Source organism: Meriones unguiculatus, chromosome 11 (assembly GCF_030254825.1).
Source record: "Meriones unguiculatus strain TT.TT164.6M chromosome 11, Bangor_MerUng_6.1, whole genome shotgun sequence".
Taxonomy (NCBI): Eukaryota; Metazoa; Chordata; class Mammalia; order Rodentia; family Muridae; genus Meriones; species Meriones unguiculatus.
This window is the reverse complement of record NC_083359.1, coordinates 50,803,045-50,822,416: the sequence shown is the minus strand read 5'-3', so window position 1 is coordinate 50,822,416 and position 19,372 is coordinate 50,803,045. Positions and strand designations below refer to the sequence as shown.

Below are 19,372 nucleotides of genomic sequence, written 5' to 3'. Positions count from 1 at the left end.
GTGTTATCTGTTGTGACCTAGGTGTTTTTTCTACCCATTCCCAAAAGTAGTTCAACTCTGGGAAGTCCAAGAATTGTTTATCATCTTTTGCAATCAACAGCAGTCCATTGTCACATTTCCACACTCTTAATATCTGACAGAAAAGGGTGGAAGCAGCTCACTGTGTTACTCAGGGAAATGGGGTCCCTTACAGGTTGGCTCTCTGTAGGAGGGACAGGACTGGAGGGTTCTGCAGATGGAGCTGAGGGCATGGAAAGGAAAAAGCCTTCCAGAAGGACTGAGTGGCCTTTGGGATCAGTGACTCAGGTCTCAAATGGAAGAAAATCTCATTCTGTTCAGACTCTGGGCTTCCTCACTCACAGCCCTTGTTCTCAGCTGTAACAGCGAAGCGTGCTGCGCAAACAGGAGCAGCAATCCCAGATCTCTGGCCATTTTTAAAATCAGTGCAGTGCTCACTGACAATTACAACTGACAGTACGCATCCTCAAGCTTATGTGCTTGCTTTTTTTTTTTATTAAATCAAACTATGTAACATGCTTTTAAAAACAAAAATGCTTATAATGCACACAGAGTTGATCCAACATTTGAGGATTCAAGTAAGAATGAGCCAACTATCTTCCTGCTGCTAAACAACGAAAATTCAACATTAATTGGGAAAAATTAATTTTCATGAAAATTATATAACTGTAAAACAGAAATGAAGCAATGTTCTGATTACTGGAAATTAAGAAAATGGTCTCTCCCAAACCCACACAGTATATGGGAGACCCCCAAATTGGGGAGACACATAAACAAATCTGGATGAATTTAACTGAAACCAGGATTGGCTTCCTAAGTGTCCTGATTAGTAGCAGTCATTGCAGCGTGCTCACATCCTGTCAGCTAAGCCTCTCTGGAAGCAGCATTAAGCATTCACTGTACAGACCTCGGACAGAGTATGGGTAACAGTGAGCAGAGAGACATACAGATACATGGAAAGCAGAAGGAAATGACACCAGCCAGGTGACAGAAGCAGGATGCCTATACTCATGTTCCTGTCCAGGGACAAACTGACCTTCTTTGAGACTTTTCTGGTTGCTCCCCTCGAGGCATTCTTTTTCTTTGAAAGGTTCGAAATCCCCGGCAGTTAAAATCTCTGGGAAGCCCTGCTGCTGCTTCTTGGAGCTATCGATCATGGTGAGAGGCTTCTGGAGACAGGCAGCATCCAGCGGGAGACGCTCACTTCGCAGGACAGCAGACAGCACAGAATACTCTGGCCCTCCTCCCCTCCCACAGCACCCTAATCACAGGGCAATTAAATGTCTAAGTGGAGCAAGGCAGCCATTCTCTTGGAGTTTCCAGCCTGACCTGCAGACACACTCCAGCGGGCTGGAGCCCTTAACTCTTCCACATTGGGAGGGAGGCAGAGCCTGTGAGGCACGACGCTTAAGATCCCACCCTCTTTCCCAGCCATCCCCCTTCCCTTTGCCATTCCGGCCTCCCCCGCACTGGCGGATTCGATCTGCATATAGATGGTCCCAATCATCTGACAAGCACTGAGTCAAGCAGTTAAAAATAAAACCTCTAGCTGTTAAAGAGAAAGCTCTGCTGACAACAGGAGGAAGAACTGTGTCTGCAGTCTCTCTCCTGCTCTCTATAAGCAAAGCCTTAGGCTGTGGAGTACATTACCGTGGCCAGATAAGCACATGTACTACTCAGGAAGTTCTCCAGCTACACAAATGACAGCAGAGGGCACCCAAAGGAAGCAGAGGCACCAAAATGAATGAACATGCTATCAGCACATCTGGGTGGAAAGTGTCCCGTTACTCCCACCGTCCTTAGTGGGAGCCTTTTGCTGCTACGCTAGGCAGAGCCAAGGCTTTGTAGCAAGGAATGTGCTGCAAATGCAGCGGCTTCCCTGGCCATTGACAGCCCACAGAGCTGCAGTTTGCCTTTGTGCCACTAGTTGGCTGAGAGAGCTAACATCATGATTAATTTTTTTTAATTTCACGCATTTATTTATTTACTCATTCACTTATTTATTTATTTTTAAGGAGAACTGTCCTCCCAAGTAAGAAGCAATGGAACTGAGAGTTTATGCTTCCTAATAGATTCAATAAGTGATGGGATGGAGTTTTATTTCACAACAGAGAGCGTCTTTCCTGCAAGGCACAAGCCGCTGCTCACACATGCAAGGGGCACTCTGACAGAAAATGTCTATGGATGGAAGCTCCAGGCAATGTGGAAACAAGTTTATTTCCATAGTTACCAAATACCAGCAGACATAATACTCTTATTTTACGAGTTCAAGCCTTTGCATTGAGCTCCCATATGTCTATCAAATGAAGGACATGACCTAGGAGCTGTGCTCCATGAGGAGTCTTGGTGAATGAATTTTAACTTCTGCACAACCAAGGGAAGAGGCTCAGCTGGAAGAAACCATGATAAAATGGCTGACAACACTGTCTCTGACCAGGCACCATCGATGGAAGATGAATAAATATGCCTCTGAAGGAAGTACATTACCCTTCAAAATAAAATGCAGTTATATATTTAGTCACACAAACAGCATGGCCCTTTGTGGATTGAAGAACAGTTTACATCTTGAGCCCACAAGAAGCATTATTTTCTCTGCTTACACAGATGGGTCTGGATGAAGCCTTCTGTCCTCTGCCTCTGGTTCCAAGGCTAGTGTACACTTAACCTACACTGTCCTACAAAGATTGCTATCTACCCTTCTCCTACATCTCTGGACAATGGGATTACACAACATATGACATGCTTTTTTTTTTTTTTTTTTTTTTTGTCAACTGAGACTCCTTTTGAAGCAACAGGCGTTGCCCAGGGCAATGTAAGCCTCAGAACCTTCGGAGGCATCTATCACACTGTTTATATGCCCTAAAGCAAACCTTCTGCTACTGTCCTGTCCCTGGACTTATTCTCCAGATAAAACATTCCTGTCCTTCCAAAGGAATACCAAGAAGTAACTGCTGTTTAGCTGGGTACTTCATTAGATGTTTTGCACACATGATTTCATGTTATCCCAGTAGTCCTGCTGACCTCCATGATGATTTGAAATCACCAGACACTGACAGATCCAAGACCAGAGTCACAAAATTGAACCAAAGTAGCAGTTCTCCAAAGCTGAAGGTCTTTTTACTGCACTATACTGCCTGCTTTCTTCTAGAATAGACCCTTTCTTCTAGAATAGATCAAGGCTTTAGCTAGAGATAGCTTTAATAGCAGAAGTCATAGGTTTATGACCTCTCTGCTCTTGGTGAGAGACCGCAATGCACTGATTTATAAAAGCATTTTAACTTTTTATGAAGAAGAATACTTTAAGTGATCAATCAATCAATTAAGCAAACAATCAGTTATCCTGTTGATAGACTTATGAATTCAATATTATTAACCCAACTGAGAGATGGAAAAACAGAGGCCTAGGAAAATTCAATACTTCGTTAGAGACAGCATATCTCATAAGTGAAGGCCACAATACTCAGATAGTAAGCTTGGCTCTAGGACTTCTATCTTGCAGCACTTCAAAAAAAGAACAGTGAAAACAATAGCTGGGCACGTACTTTTCCTAGGTAGCAAGTGTTTTCAGTCTACAGGTTCAAAACCATGAATATATTTTAAGCTATACTCATCACTTTTTTTAAAAAAAGATTTATTTATTATTTATACAGCATATTTATTATTTATACAGCATTTATACACGCGAGAAAAGGGCACTAGATCTCATTATAGACGGTTGTGAGCAGCCAGGTGGTTGCTGAGTATTGAACTCAAGACCTTTGGAAGAACAGCCAGTGTTCTTAACCTCTGAGCCACCTCTCCAGCCCTATACTCCTCACTTTAACACTGTGAAAGAGGCCCTTTGAAGAATCCTCTGCAGGCATATTATCTCTCCATGGAAGTATCAAGATCCCAACAACACAGCACTGTCCACTGCAGGGTTATAGTAAAGTAGAAAGAAAATAATTTCTCTAGGAATGGATATATCTAAAAAAATGTTTTTGTTATTTTTTTTAAAACATTTGAAGTAGTTTCAAATACTCAAGAATTTTTCCCAAACTCTCTGTGAGAATTTCTGACACAGTATCTCTTGAAGAACACTGATGTGTAGGATCCTACACACCAGGGTACCTTTTTTTACAGAACCACAGCCTAATGACCAGTCCTGAGACAGCAAGGCTGATAAGCTACTGCCATCAATCCACAAACTTCATCCAAGTTCCAAACTGTCCAGATCCAAAGCAGGATCCCATGTGACTCTGAGGTGATAAATCTCTTCAGGTACCTTCAATCTGGCACAGTTTCTTGGTCTTTCTTGCCTTTTCTGTCATTGAATTTTAAAGACTACAGGCTACTTACAGAATGATCTGCAGTTTGGGTTTGGGGACTGTGTCCTTGCGATAAGGCTGGGTGATGCACTTAAGCAGGAAGACTACCATTCTGCCTGTAGTTAGAGATGCCCCTCGATTTATGTCCTGATACATTAATTTTAAATAAAAACACTTCTAAGTTCAAAGTGTATTAAATAATACCCCAACATGCTGGGCAGCACAGCAGCAGGGCACCCTGGCGTGTCTATTGGCTCCCAGTAATCCCAGGGCTGACTAGGAGTGGTGGGCTTTTGGCTACTGCCTAACTCTTGCACAAGAGGACTGGACTACATATCACCAGCTCAGGAAAAGATCAAAGTTCAAAGCACAGTTTCTACTTAACATGTATTGCTTTTACACCCCTGTAAGTTGGAAACTTATAAGCAGAATCATAAATTGTGAATCATCTATCTATATTAGAGGTATATCCAACTGTAAGAAAATAAATAGCTGGAAGATATTGCCAATTTACAGCACAGTCTCATGGCTTCCTGCTTTGTTCAATGGGTTGTACTTATAACTACCATTTATTTGACTGTCTCTATTAGGCCAGGCCTTCTGGTTTGGCATTATCCCCTGACAAGAAGTTTCAAGGGTACAAACTCCTGCCCCACTTAGAAACTAGGGTCTGAATGTGAGGTGTGGTCACTCTTCTGGCCTCCTGAGCACAGACCTAGGGTGTGCTGTATGAATTTATATGTTTACATGTAACACATACACACATCTGCATCTCTGTATATTAAGAAGTATAAAATACACTGTGTTCAGATGTACATACCACACATCTGTATTTATTTATCTACAGTGAACAGCACAGATTCACCCCAATGCTTCCAGTTTCCAGTCCAACACCTAAGGTTCGTGTTCATTTTCTCATCTCTCCTCTCATGACCCTCTTTTCTCTCAGGTGAGATATGCCCTCTGGAGTCCCTGCAGCTGCCCACAGTCTGTTGTGTAGTTTGCCCTAAATACGAGGACATCTCATTGTGACTTACCCCACTCAGTGTCCCAGGGCAGTCTTTGGGTTGAACAGAGAGGAGAGAGAGCCTTATATTTCTTTAGCAGAGACCCACAGAATCATAGGAACCGCTTTTGCAGAGGTCTGCTCTTCTTTCTGTCATGCACTTGCACAGTTTTATTATCATCTGGTTCTATTATCATGAGCAACATTTAACTTCAAATGATATGCTATGTGACTAAAATCACTATTTAAGATAAATTTGTTGTGCTAATGTTTGTGTGTATGCACACTCAAAAGAGCTCTTTAACCCTGAGAGGGGCTGCCATAAATCAAGCCAATTTCCTCAGCACCAAGCGAAGACATTTAATAAGCATGAGAAAAAATGGCTTAGAGTAGCAATGTTTCAAGAAAGGCTTCAGGGATCAAATATAAACAAACATGGCTCAAGGGACCCATATAAAAACCTGGCAGAGCCAATGGAGGGTCACAAAACTACTGATGAAAAGATTACTGCTGGGACGACCATACCCAGAGAGAACAGGGAATATTCTTAACAGGGCTTGTTCTACTGATGCAAATCCTTCAAAAGTAACAAAACAAAAAGGCTGCTGGGACTGAGGATGCTCTACAGGCATTCTGACTGGAAGTATAGAGAATGTGGTCCTCCTTGTCAGTGTGTTGATTTGCCACAGATCCTCACCCAGCTGCTGCTCTCTGGAGAGGAAAACTAGGCAGATCCTGCACACTGGCTGGATACATTCACAGAAAAAACATTCAGTGCAAAACACACTTCAAGTTCTCTGCTAAGGAGACCATGCTTCTATAAGTCTTACTGTGGGCTCTTATTTCTTTCCTTTTTAACACTATATACACTACTCTGAAATATAAAACCATTATTAAATACATCAGTTAACTTCCAATGGTGAGTGTGAAATTTTTTTAAAAAAGGAAATTAAAATTAAATTGTGCTGTGATTGAAATATGATCTTAAAAGGTCTTCATCCTTATTTAAACAATACATTTTTGTCAAGAATGATGATACATTCCTATAATTCCAGCACTTAGAAAAGTGAAACAGGATGGCAGTGAGTTTCAGTCCAGAAGGGCTATAGAGTGAGACCTGTTTTAAAACAAAAATAAAAACAACAAAACCCTCCATTCAGACTGGTGGAGCAGGGTGAAGAATAGAACATGGCCAAGGATTCACCCATAATTCATTCTTAGCTTCACCACTTTCATTATAGAGGCTTTGCTCCATGGCAAAACTGACTCCATGTGAATGTGTCATGCCAGGTTACACTGCTTAAAGTCATGGTATGAGAGATGTCAGAACACTCTTATTAGCTTAAAGAAGCCATCTGAACCCTTTCCCGACTTCTAAGCTTTGCAGCTACATAAATTGACAATTGGCTGAAAGATCCACAATGAAGAGCTCTCCATGGATTCTCTTCCAGGCAGTCCTCTCAGTTCTCAGAAGACATCAACAGCTTGTTTGTAACAGAGGGGGAGTTAACAGAACTTTGAAACCTCAGCAGAGATGTAGAGAATGACAGGAAATTGAAGCGGACCAAATCCCAGCAGAGACTGGATGGCGGGTTATCATACTACGGTCAGTGATGCTAGAGTGGCCGCTAGAATAATAAGAAACCCTGCCAGTGGAGCTGCCTTCTTCACCCCAATGCCTTATCATAGTTTTCTCCTAGTCCTGTTTCATGAAGATATGACATTACAAGGTTATGTAGCATGAAAACAAACCTGCATCTTGGATGTACTTGTGTAGTATTTTACACTCAGATCTCATTGACTTATTTTCACCCTGCAGCAAAGTCTTTTTATTTATTTATTTTTATTTTATTAATTACACTTTATTCACTTTTTATCCCCCCATAAACCCCTTCTTCCTCCCCTCCCGGTCCCACCCTCCCTCCCCCTTCTTCACGTATGCCCCTCCCCAAGTCCACTGAGAGGGGAGGTCCTCCTTTCCTTCCTTCTGATCTTAGTCTATCAGATCTCATCAGGAGTGGCTGCATTGTCATCTTCTGTGGCCTGGTAAGGCTGCTCCCCGCTCAGGGGGAGGTGATCAAAGAGCAGGCCAATCAGTTTATGTCAGAGGCAGTCCCTTTTCCCATTACTATGTAACCCACTTGGACACTGAACTGCCATGGGCTACATCTGTGCAGGGGTTCTAGGTTATCTCCATGCCTGGTACTTGGTAGAAAAATGCAAATTGATCCATACTTATCACCCTGCACAAAACTAAAGTCCAAGTGGATCAAAGACCTCAACATAAAACCAGATACATTAAATCAGTTAGAAGAAAAAGTGGGGAAGACCCTAGAACTCATTGGTACAGGAGACAACTTCCTGAACAGAACACCAACAGCACAGGCTCTAAGAGCAACAATCAATAAATCAGACCTCATGAAACTGAAAAGCTTCTGTAAAGCAAAGGACACCGTCATCAAAACAAAACAACTGCCTACAGATTGGGAAAGAATCTTCACCAACCCTTTATCTGACAGAGGGCTAATATCCAGTATATATAAAGAACCAAAGAAGCTGAAAAGCAGCAAACCAAGTAATCCAATTAAAAACTGGGGAACAGAACTAAACAGAGAACTCTCTGTAGAGGAATACTGAATGGCAGAGAAACACTTAAAGAAATGCTCAATGTCAGTAGCCATCAGGGAAATGCAAATCAAAACGACCCTGAGATTTCACCTTACACCCATCAGAATGGCCAAGATGAAAAGTCTTTTTTTTTAAATCAATTCTATTTTTAAGTGTGTGTGTGTGTGTGTGTGTGTGTGTGCAGGTATCCACAGGGGTCAGAAGAGGGCACTAGGTCCTCTGGCTCTGGAGTAACAAGAAACTGTGAGCTGCCTGCCTATGGGAGCTGGGAACCAAGTCTGGGTCCTCTGCAAGTGGCCACACTCTTAACCACTGAGCTATTTCTCCAGCCCCCTCCTTCCACAGAAAACTTTTTCTCTAAGAGGGAAGCCAATGACTCTTATCTTGAGAAACCCAGCAGCATGAGAAAAAACTATATGTACGAAGCCCTCAATGAGAAAAGATCAAACTTTTTTTAACATTCATAACAATGGCTTTGAGATCACAAGAAACTTTAGCATCTTTTGATCCTCAGCACCTAAGATGTCACATGTACTAACATGTGACAACACAATTAATAAATATGCATTAATACTAATAAACGGCTATATAAGAGAATATTACTCAGCAATTAAAATTACATCCAGCAACATAAATATACTCAATGAAAGAAACCAGACAAGCCCTGGTATGATATATGTATGATTCTGTTACTTTAAAAAAAGTTTAGATATAAAATGACATGATTTTTAGTCAGTTCTAGTGAGTGCAGGTCTTCAGTCTGGTCTCTGACTCCTCTGACATGCCTTTCACCAAAAGCAAACACTAGTTCACTTTTTTTTCCTGTGTTATTAATGCGGTATGACTTACAAAGGTGAGTATTTAAAAGATGATTTGTTTTCAGGCATCATTACTAGACTGATAAAGTTTAGAGGCTAGATGGTTCTGGGGAAGGGGTAGTACTTTAGAGCAAAGAGATCCTGGACAAATGGACATCTTTGTGTGTTACTAAAGAAATTCAGCAACAGTAGCAACTCTTCATCACAGCCCCTGTGTGCCTTATTCCTATCATGCCATCTCTCCACCCCCTACACTTAGATTTTGAATAAAAATTATCTAATAGATTTTTATTGACGGTTTTATTTATAAGAATAAAAAATGCAAACAGTCATCTGTCCGTAAGTGTACAAATAAAATTTTGAAATATCCAAACAAGAGAATATCACTCAGCAGTAAAAAAGAATAATATCTAGAGACACAGACAAAACTCAGAATAACCATACTCAATGAAAGAAACTAGAAAAACTCAGTACACATATATTCACATGTGTGTATATATGTATAGCTATATACATATTCATCATATACACACATGAATGTATACATACATATATATACATATATATATACACATAGCATGTTTCAGTTTCTGTAAGATCATAGAAAATGTAAATTAATTAACAGGGACAAAGATCAGACAGTGGTTGCCTGGAACCTGGCATGGAAAGAAGAATGAATTAATTGCACAAGATTATGAGGAGAATTCTAAGGCTGATGACAGTGTTGGTTATATTATCCTGATTGTGTTGATGGTGTCACAGGTGTGTAGACATGGTCAACCTTAACCTGAAAATTTAAATACAAGCAATTTATTGTATGTCAATTGCATTTTAATAAATTTGTCTGCCTGCCTTCCTTTCTTCTTTCTTTCCTTCCTTCTTTCTGACTCTGCCTCCGGAGTGCTGAGATTAAAGGCATATACCACCATGCTGGACTAAATCTTTTTTCAAAAAACCAACAATGGTATTTGTAGGAGCCAAAAGAAGGGCCTTTTATACAATATGATATCCCTGAAATAGTTTCTACTGTTCAGAAAACTGAGCAAACGCAAACCAGGTGCACTTACTCGTCTGTTAAAGGGACCTCAATGGTAACTGAGGTAGGTTTTCTCAGGGAGCAGGACTAACAGCCCTATGTCACTGTGATAGGCAGGAGGGCATGACAGATCAGTATGCTGCAGGTAATCATAAGAGCAGAACACACAGATTAAAGTAAAAAAATGTTACATGTGAATAAAGGTGCTTGCTGACCAAACTTGACAACCCAAGTTCTACACCTGGCCCACAGAGTAGAAGGAGGGAGCTGACTCTCAAGTGCTGTCTTGACAGACCTACACATTTATACATACAAACAAACAAATGTAAAATGTTATCTTACATGTAACCAGAGCCATGAGAGGATGACAGAGAGATAATGGATCAGAGAAACATATTTGCAAAAATAATCCCTGGAAATTCCCCTAACTAGATGGAAAACAAACTTAAGAGACTTTAGAAACCTACATATGCCCAGTGGGGCAGAATCAAATCGAGAGAAGGGTCTCTGTGAGCATAAAGAAGTAGTCAGAGAGCACCACAGCTTGGGATTCTTATGAGCTGCAGGCCAGCCTAGACTATACAGTGTGACTGTGTCTCAACAGAGCCAATGAAAACAAACGACAACAACAAAAACATTCTATGTAGGAACAACAGAAAAAACAAACAAAACGAAGTGGGGGAGCTCCTACTAATAAACTAAGAAATGTGTGAAGCTCTAGACAACACAGAAGTTGGACTGAATTGAGAGACAGACAGTCCTAAAACACAAACAAGACAACAGAGGATCTCTAAGTTAACCTACAGATTTGGTGTGAGCCCAATAAAAATACCCAGCAGTTTTTCAACACAGACTGACCATCTGACAGTTTATATGAAAAAAAAAAAAAGAAAGAAAAGAAAAGAAAACAAACAACCCACCACCCTAGGAGAGGCAGGAAAACATACAAAAATAAATGTCATGTAGTGGAGAGGGGGCAATACCAGCTCTGGATTTGGAGGAGGCTTGACAGTCAGACCAACCGACTGCCAACTGCTTTTGAGAGCACCTGATTCCCAGCACCCTTATTACGTGCCTCACAGCTCCAGCTCCAGGAGAATCCTTTGTCTCTGGCTCTCATGGACAACTGCAATAATGTTCTCAAGCATGCATGGGTGCACACACACAATTAAAATAATACAAATAAATCTTAAAACAAAACACCCGAGAGGCCCATGGATCTAAATGAAAGAAAAAATTCAAATCATATGAGTACTGTGAGTGAGAATCAGGGTTTTTCTAGGTCCTGGACATTAGAAAAGGTTTTAACCTTTGATCAAGATGCAAATGCAATAGATGACTGACAAATTTTGGCCACATTAAAACAAAGTCCCAAAGCATGCTAAAAAAGAATATTCATAATATTCTTCAAAAACTGAAAGTTCCAAAAACCTTGCAGAGAAAAGGAAAAAAAGATCACTTATCTCCCACACCCAAAAGTATTATAAAATAATCCTTAAAAACAGGAAAAGATGTTCAATCTTACTCATTAGTTTACTCATACAATTAGAGAAATTTAATCAAAGTCAGCGAAGTATCAAATGGTACAGATATTCAGCACACTTGGCTGCATAGCCTGTGGGAACTCATCTGCTCCTGCATTATTGTCTGGAATGTGAGCTGGCATCCTTCAGGAAGGATGTGGGCCAGCCACCTGTGAAAATTAAAATAAATAAATGTAAAGAACCCAACACACAGAGGAAGACTGAAAAAGGATGGGCTCTGTTAAGGGTCCTTTATGTTGTGTCCAATAGCAAACTTAAGTTTTGGTGAGTTATAACTGTAGTTTAATGAATTACACTCTAAACCTGTTTTTTTGGTGCCTGTCAGTCTGAGTGCTGTGCCTCCAAGGTGACTGTTGCTGTAGCTTGAATTACTGTGCAGTCTAAAGGCAGGGACTAAAGATGCTCAGTCCATTAACAAAAGCCACCAACTGTGAACAACAGCAACAACAACAAGAACCCAACACACTGAAGAGAGGACAAGAGCCAGCCACAGGCACCTTTGGGTGAAAATAAAAGGATATAAACACTCAGTCTATGTAACAGATATTTTAAACAGCTTTGCTGGAATATGACTTACAAAATACACACTTTGTATAAAGTGCTGACTTATTTTCATAATGCTAGGGGCTAACAATACTGAACCTAATGTGTATTCTAAACTTAACAGGATAAAAGCTATTGGCTGGTTGTGCTCGTTAGTTTTTGTCAACTTGATACAATCTAGAGTAACCTGTGAAGACTGAATATAACAAAGAAATGGCTCCATCAGATTGGCCTATAGGCATCTCTGTGGGGCACTTTCTTGGTTAATAGATGTGGGCAGCCCACTGTAGGCAATGCAGCCTTGGGCAGGTGAGCACTGGTTGTATAAAAAAGCTGACTGAGCCCATGGAGAACATGCCAGTAAGCAGTGTCTTCATGGTCTCTGCTTTGGTTCCTACTTAAATTCCTACATCAAATTTGAATCTTGGCTTCCACTGATGATGGACTGTAACCTGTAAGCCAATAAATCCTTTCCTTCCCAAATTGGTTTTAGTGTTTTATGACAACAATAAAAAACCAACTAAGACATTTGAGGTTATAGAGATGGCTCCACAGTTTAACTGCTTGCTCGTTCTTACCAGAGGACCTGGGTTTGATTTCCAGCACCTACAGTGGGCAGCTTACAACCATCTGTAATTGCAGTTGCAGGGAATTAGAAGGCTGCTTTTGGCTGTAGCAGGCACTACCCTCAAAAAAATGGACTATGGTTCTGAGCAGAGATTGCACAAAAGAAACAAAAATGAGTGATAAATATCTCAACAGGAGGCTGGCTGGTGATGATGTATGCTTTTAAGACTAGCACTTGGGATGCAGAGGCAGGGAGATCTCTTTGAGTCCAGCTTGGTCTACAGACTGAGTTCCAGGACAGCCAGAGATACACAGAGAAAAACCAAAAGTAAGTAAATAAATATCTTGAAAGGTGGTCATCATCCTTAGAACTTAAGAAAATGCTAATTAAAACAGCTCTGAGATTTGGTCTTGCCCCAGTCAGGATGCTAAGAGAACTGAAGGACTGTGACAAGGATGCCGATGTGCCGCTCTCCACAGCTAATGGCTCTGGTGAGAGGCAGGTAGAATAGGATTCAATTTTCTGTAGTGGCTGCCTATTGGGAGTCTGACTGTGCTCCACTGAGTGTATGGACAATACAAATAGAACTTTCCCCCCCTTCCTATTTTTTTCTTTCTTTGAGGGGGGGAGGGAGTAACTAGGGTGAGGGTGTGACATAGAAGGGCTGGGAAGTGAGTATGATCAGGGTGTATGATGCAAAATTTCCCAATCCTTAGTAAAAATATTATTTTGGAAAAAAATGTTGGCAAGGATATGGGGAAAGAGGAACCTTCATTCATTGTTGGTGGGACTGCAAACTGTTCCTACCACTCTGGAAATCTGTGTGGAGAATCCATAAAAAGCAAAAAATAAATCTACTAGATGACCAGCCCAAATGACTGGATAGCCTACTCCTCAGATACTGGCCCATCCATGTTCACTGCTACTCTGTTCACAACAGCCAGGAAACAGAAACAACCTAAATGATGAATGGATAATGAAAATACAGCACATTGGATGTGAGTACAAAACCTGGAGTAACCACAGAAACCAAAAAAGTCAAAATAGACTAAGAGAGAGGGAAGAAAGAGCTCTCAGGAGGAAACAGCAAGACTCAGATGCTACGAAGGAAGGCATGGGAAGACTGGGAATGGGGAAGAGGGACTTTAATTGGAGAGGGGAAGAGAGGAGCAATAGAGAGGGAAAGGATCAGAGGAGGTATACCTAAGAATGTTAGAAAAAGCTGTAGGGAATCATTATTTTATGCTTACTTAAAATACATTTCACATACATACATACATATATACACACAATTTAAATGAAGCTGTATCAGTAGAGGTTATAATGCTTTCTCCAGTTCCAGGTGGGAGAAACCTCCTTTTTGAGTTATTGGTCAGTCAAGTCCAAGACACCTCAAAACAATATAGACTATTTTCATTGCCCTTGATTGTCTCCCAGAATCTGAAGGAAGCAGATTCTGGGAGACAATGAATGACACCATAGATTTTGAACAAAGGTCTCAGAAGAACTGACCTATATTTGATCTGGAAGCCTCTGATCTGAGGCCTGGAAGATGCTATACAAACTTCTAAGGAAGAAAGTCAATCAGTAATTCTATCTAGCTGGGACACCTACAAAACATGACAATTACCAGGACAGCAAAATATCCCTAAAGATGTAATGACACTTACATCTTGAAGGTAACCAATAGCTGTCTAATTGGGCTTAAGGCCTACTCAACAGGAGGAAAGTCATGCCTAGTACTGTAAACCTAGCCAACCACTCAAGACTAGTGAGGCTATGGAACCCAGAGGAAAAGCCTATTACTACTATCTTCTTAAACCAGTGTAATTTCTAAGTGCATTCTAAAAATTTATCTTTATGCCCTCAGATAAATGTAGCTCTCATCCTTTATCAAAGAGGACTCTTTTTGTAGAGGGTAGAGATAATCATAGAAATCCACAGCCAGTAAAAATGCAGTGAACAACAGATTGTGAGGTGCCCAGCCCGAAAAATGCATCTACCACACATCCTATTCCTCCTGTTAAGGTTCAGAAAAATCTTGGAGAAACTGTGGGTGGAAAAACTGTAATAGCCAGAGGAACAGGAGATCTGCTATGACATAGTGTATATGGCAAAAAGGCTACAGCCATGAAGTCTCAACAATCAAGCTACTTAAACAAGATCCAAACAATGACAATATCAGTTGACATGTGTAGGACTCTCTTATATCTGTATGGAAGCATTACCTGCCAATAAAAAGCTAATGGCCTGTTAGCTGAGGCAGGAAACAAGGAGGCAGGGCCCTGGAGGTGGGGGGGGGGAGGGAGAAAGAGAGAGGGAAAGGGAAAAGAAGGAGAGAGAGAGAAAAAGGGAGAGGAAGAGGGGGAGACAGAGGTGGGGATTCACCTGGGATTCTGAAGATGGACTTATAAAACCGAGTAGAGGTAACCAACCTCGTGACAGAACTAAGAATAGAATAAATGGGATACTAATTATGAGCAAGTCAAGGAACATGCCTTGCTACATTGACCCAGGCATTTATAAATACAGTTAAGTCTCAAAGTGGTTATTTTGGGGGAGAAACACGAATTTACAGACATGCCAATGTAGATAGGATAAATCTTACAACCCCTCCCCCAACCCCCATGAGGAACTACAGGCAATTAATGACTACTGGAGAGGGAAAATCAGTTTTCTCCACGGATGAGCCCCTAACTGGTTATCCAATACCAAGTGTTAAGTCCTAAAACTCATATAGATAAGGCATATACACACACACATAAATATACATTCATATGTATACATGAAACAGTAATAGTTAAAGAAAACAAAAGAGATAATACATGAAAGTAGAAGGAAGGCTTGGAGATAGAGAAAGAAGGAACAATGGGGATAGGAGCAAGATATGATGATAGGAGATTGAAGATAATAAAAAAATATATGTATGAAATGTAATGAAATCCATTATTTTGTACAATTGATAAATTTTAAAAATAAAGTAATAAAATATTGAAAAGATATTTGATAATGGGAGTGAGTTACACACAGACAGGGAAGGCTCAGTGAAACCTTAGGGCAAGGATGACGGCATGATTTCATGCTCAAATAAGATGGGGAGGGAGGCTTGTACCTAAAGCAGGATATCATCTAATCTATACACAGAGCACAGAAACAAAAAACACCACTTGTAGTTAACGACCAGTTTTTTGCTCCAGACAAGAAGCATCAACAGCAATAAGATATTTAGACAGTGTCAACATATTTCTCCATACACATTATTATGAAAGCTTAAATGGAAAATAGAAAGATTGCTATGGTTAAACCTAAAAGTAACCTGTATTGGCCAAACAGACGACACACCTTACTTTCTCGTCCAATGCATGAGAAAGATAACTTCCCAGCATGGTGGGCTACTAAAGCTACAGCCTGACATAATTGTCACCTCTTGGGTGCCAGGAATCAAACCCCAACTAGGAGCCATTATACAAAATAACTGGCCAATATCTTCGAAGATGTCATAGAAAAGAAGAAATAAGACTAGAAAAAGGTTCCACTTTAAAGGAGAAGCAGAGACCAGGCACTGGAACATGAACCCAGACTAGAGCATAAAACAAGAACAACATTATTTCTTCTACATAGGCTCTGGCTAGATCAACTGGGGACCTGAGAGGTGTCTGATATTAGTTAACAGCAGTGAGTCAATGTCACACTCTCATTTTAATACTGTGGCTTCATGAGAGAGTATCTGTATTTTTAGTAAGCACATACCTAAGTATCTAGTACTAAGAGTACCACATCAGGAATCTACCTGCATGTGGTTCAGAGAACAAGCCAACTCTAGATGTAGAAAGAACAAGACAATTTGACAGTAGGGATTCTTTGCATCATTTCTGTATACATCCATCCATTTTAAAACATAAAGTTTCAGAGCCAGGGCTGGTGACACATATCTGCATTTCCCTAATGCAGTAGTCTTCACTACTCAAGAGGTTTAGGCTATGATCACTTGAACCCAAGGCTTCAAGGCCAGCCCAGGTAATAGAAGACCCATTCTCAAAGCAAACACAAAACAAAAACAAAGCTGGAGAGATGACTCAATAGTTAAGAATGCTGGCTGCTCTTCCGGAGGGCCTGGATCTGATTTCTAGCACCCACTCTGCAGCTTACAACTGTCTGTAACCCCAGCTTCAGGGAACTCAGTGCCCTCTTCTGGCCACCATGGTCACCCACATGCAAGCAGTACAGGTATATATGTAGGCAAAACACCCACACACCATAAAATAATTAAAAAAGCTTAAACCCCCCAACTCTCCTCAAATAGACATTTAAGATTTGTGCATTTCAACTTATGTAAAACACAACTCAACTTTTAAAAAAAGATGGCAGACCTTTTCAAGTAAATAAGAATACTATAAAACACTTCTCAATGCTTCCAATAAAAGCACAGCTGACACATCCTTAGAAAGCTGACTATGGGCTATGTCAAAAGCCCAGAAAGACATCTGGACTCTCTGGTCTAGTGATTCTGTATCTGTGATTTTGTTCTAAAGAAACAGCCTGAGCATCTTTTTCTTTTCTTTGCCTCTCCTCCCTCTGTCCTTTTTTTCCTCCCTCCTTCCCTGCTGTTACACACCAGCAAGGAGTGCAACAACAATCAGTATGATTCAATCATGGCATACACATAGCCATGAGATAGCTTCAAAACTGGGAAATAATTACTGAATGTCTTATTAGAAACAGTGAATTGACTACAGGGGAATATTTAATAACCAGGAAAAAATCAGTATGAAAGCAAGAAGAGAAAATGAAACCATATTCAAAATGAGAGCCATGTGAGACTGAGCACTGTGATAGAAAAGGTAGATAGAGGCAAGCACTGTGAATGTGCCCATCAGGATGTTTAAATGGAAGCTCATAAGCATGCTGAAGCCCACGGGTTTTCTGTATACATACCCACAATTTAACCTGAAACACATTTTTTAAAGAAGTAGACAGCTGGAGTGAGTTTGTAGGTGAGCAAACAAGACTGAAGAAGCATGATACAGTATTACTGGTGGAATCTGTGCTGAGACATAAATGCTCACTGTAAAATGCTCTTCAACATGTGCTGTGTGCCATAAAATTACTATAATAAAAAGTTGAGAACAGTTTAAAAAACCCTCATGCAACTATGTATTAGTGCATGAGATCTCCAGATATCATAAAAGATGCACACTCACACTATAAGAAGAAAGCAACATACACTGAAATGAGAGAAACTTTGCTAAAGAGAACAAACATTCTCCGTGCACTTTTTGGGAGTACAAAATGATTCAGCTGCTTCTGAAAAAAGATGTGCAAATTTAAACAACTAAATACATAATTAGCAAATCTATTCTCAAACATATACCAAGACTATCAGGCAGTGTTGTGCACAGAAGATCTGAAATAGAAACAAGGTCTTCATGAAAAGAGCATGGGTAAATTGTGATGTGTTCATACAATGGCATATCACTGAGTAATGTAAAATCCTGAGTGGACATCACAAGCACTGTGATGAGCATGAAGCTCTACCAAGACTGCATGGGGCAGGACTCCATTTACAGATGGTCTACAGCAACAGCTCTCTACAGGTTGAGACCTGTAGGTCATGACCCCTTTGACATATCGAATATTTACATTATGGTTCCTAACAGTAGCAAAATTAGTTATGGAGTAGCAATGAAAATAATTTTATGGTTGGGGTCACCACACATGAGAAACTGTATTAAAGGGTTGCAGTGTTAGAAAGGCTGAGAACCACTATTCTAGAGAAAAGGATTAACCACATGTAGTACAGGTCTTTCTGGGTGCCAGCAATGCCCTACATCTTGACTAATAAGGGCTCAGGGCCCTTAAGTGTATACACTTGTCAAAATGCAGTTAACAGGATACTTTAGATGTGCTTATTTTAATGCACATATCACGCATATGTATAACACATATATAGTATATTCCACTCTGAAAACAGAAACTGCTACTGAATTTTACATACTTACATACTTACATACATACATACATACAAGTTAAGTATACTGCTGATGGCAACTTTTTTTGATGTACACTAAAAATGTGATGGAATGATAAGCAGAAATAAACAAGGTTCACATTGGTATAGAATATAGGTATTTATTATATGGATACTGATTGTATACGATCAGGTTAAAAAAAAACTATCCTGATAGTACTTCTATGTTCATCCCACTGTCTGTCTGTCTGTCTGTCTGTCTGTCTATCTATCTATCTATCTATCTATCTATCCATCCATCCATCCATCCATTTGGGTTTTCAAAGACAGGGTTTCTCTGTATTGCCCTGGCTGCCCTGGAACTCACTCTGCACTCCAACTCAAGGGATTCTCCTGCCTCTGCCTGAGTGCTAGGATTAAATGTGTGCCCCACCATACCTGGCTCTATTCTAGAGTTTCAAATGATAAGATTGACATGCACACTTGGAAGTGAATGCTGTACTTTGTAAAGAGAGATGATATTAGAATAATTTCTTTCTTAAAAGTTATTATGTCCTCCTTTTATTTACAGGGAAGGAGACATAAAAATATAGTTCTAACTGCAGAAAGACAATCTCTTGTTCTTCAAATAAATATTCAGTGGATATTAAACCAGAATAGCCACTAAGAAACAGAATGATAAATATTTCTGTAGCAATTTGGAAAAAAACAGAAAAGTAATCACAATTAAGGTATGCCATAAAGGCAACGGCTGCTACTGAGAAGTTGGAAAGGACAAACAACCTTTTTAATCAGCTAGTTGGACAAAAGAGAGTAAGAGTGTTGAAGGATGGTATCTTGCAAACCAGAGCATGGGGACGAGAAAGCTGGGATGGGAAGGGAAGAACACCTACGAAAAGATGAGGTCACAAGACTGAGTTACTGGGGGTTAGAGCT

The 19,372-nt window shown here is 40.3% G+C and overlaps 1 protein-coding gene across 7 annotated transcripts in view; it reads right to left on the bottom strand.

The window, feature by feature from the left end:
- Positions 1 to 19,372, bottom strand: part of Mrtfb (myocardin related transcription factor B) — a 159,214-nt gene that overhangs the window by 53,684 nt on the left and 86,158 nt on the right. The window contains exon 1 of one of the 7 annotated variants that reach the window (XM_060364208.1): positions 1,055 to 1,427. The exons of the other annotated variants lie outside the window; for them this stretch is intronic. Within the exon in view, the coding sequence (XP_060220191.1) occupies positions 1,055 to 1,175 (121 nt within the window). The 5' untranslated portion in view covers positions 1,176 to 1,427. Of the gene's footprint in view, positions 1 to 1,054; positions 1,428 to 19,372 lie in introns of those variants that run through there. 7 annotated transcript variants of the gene reach the window in all.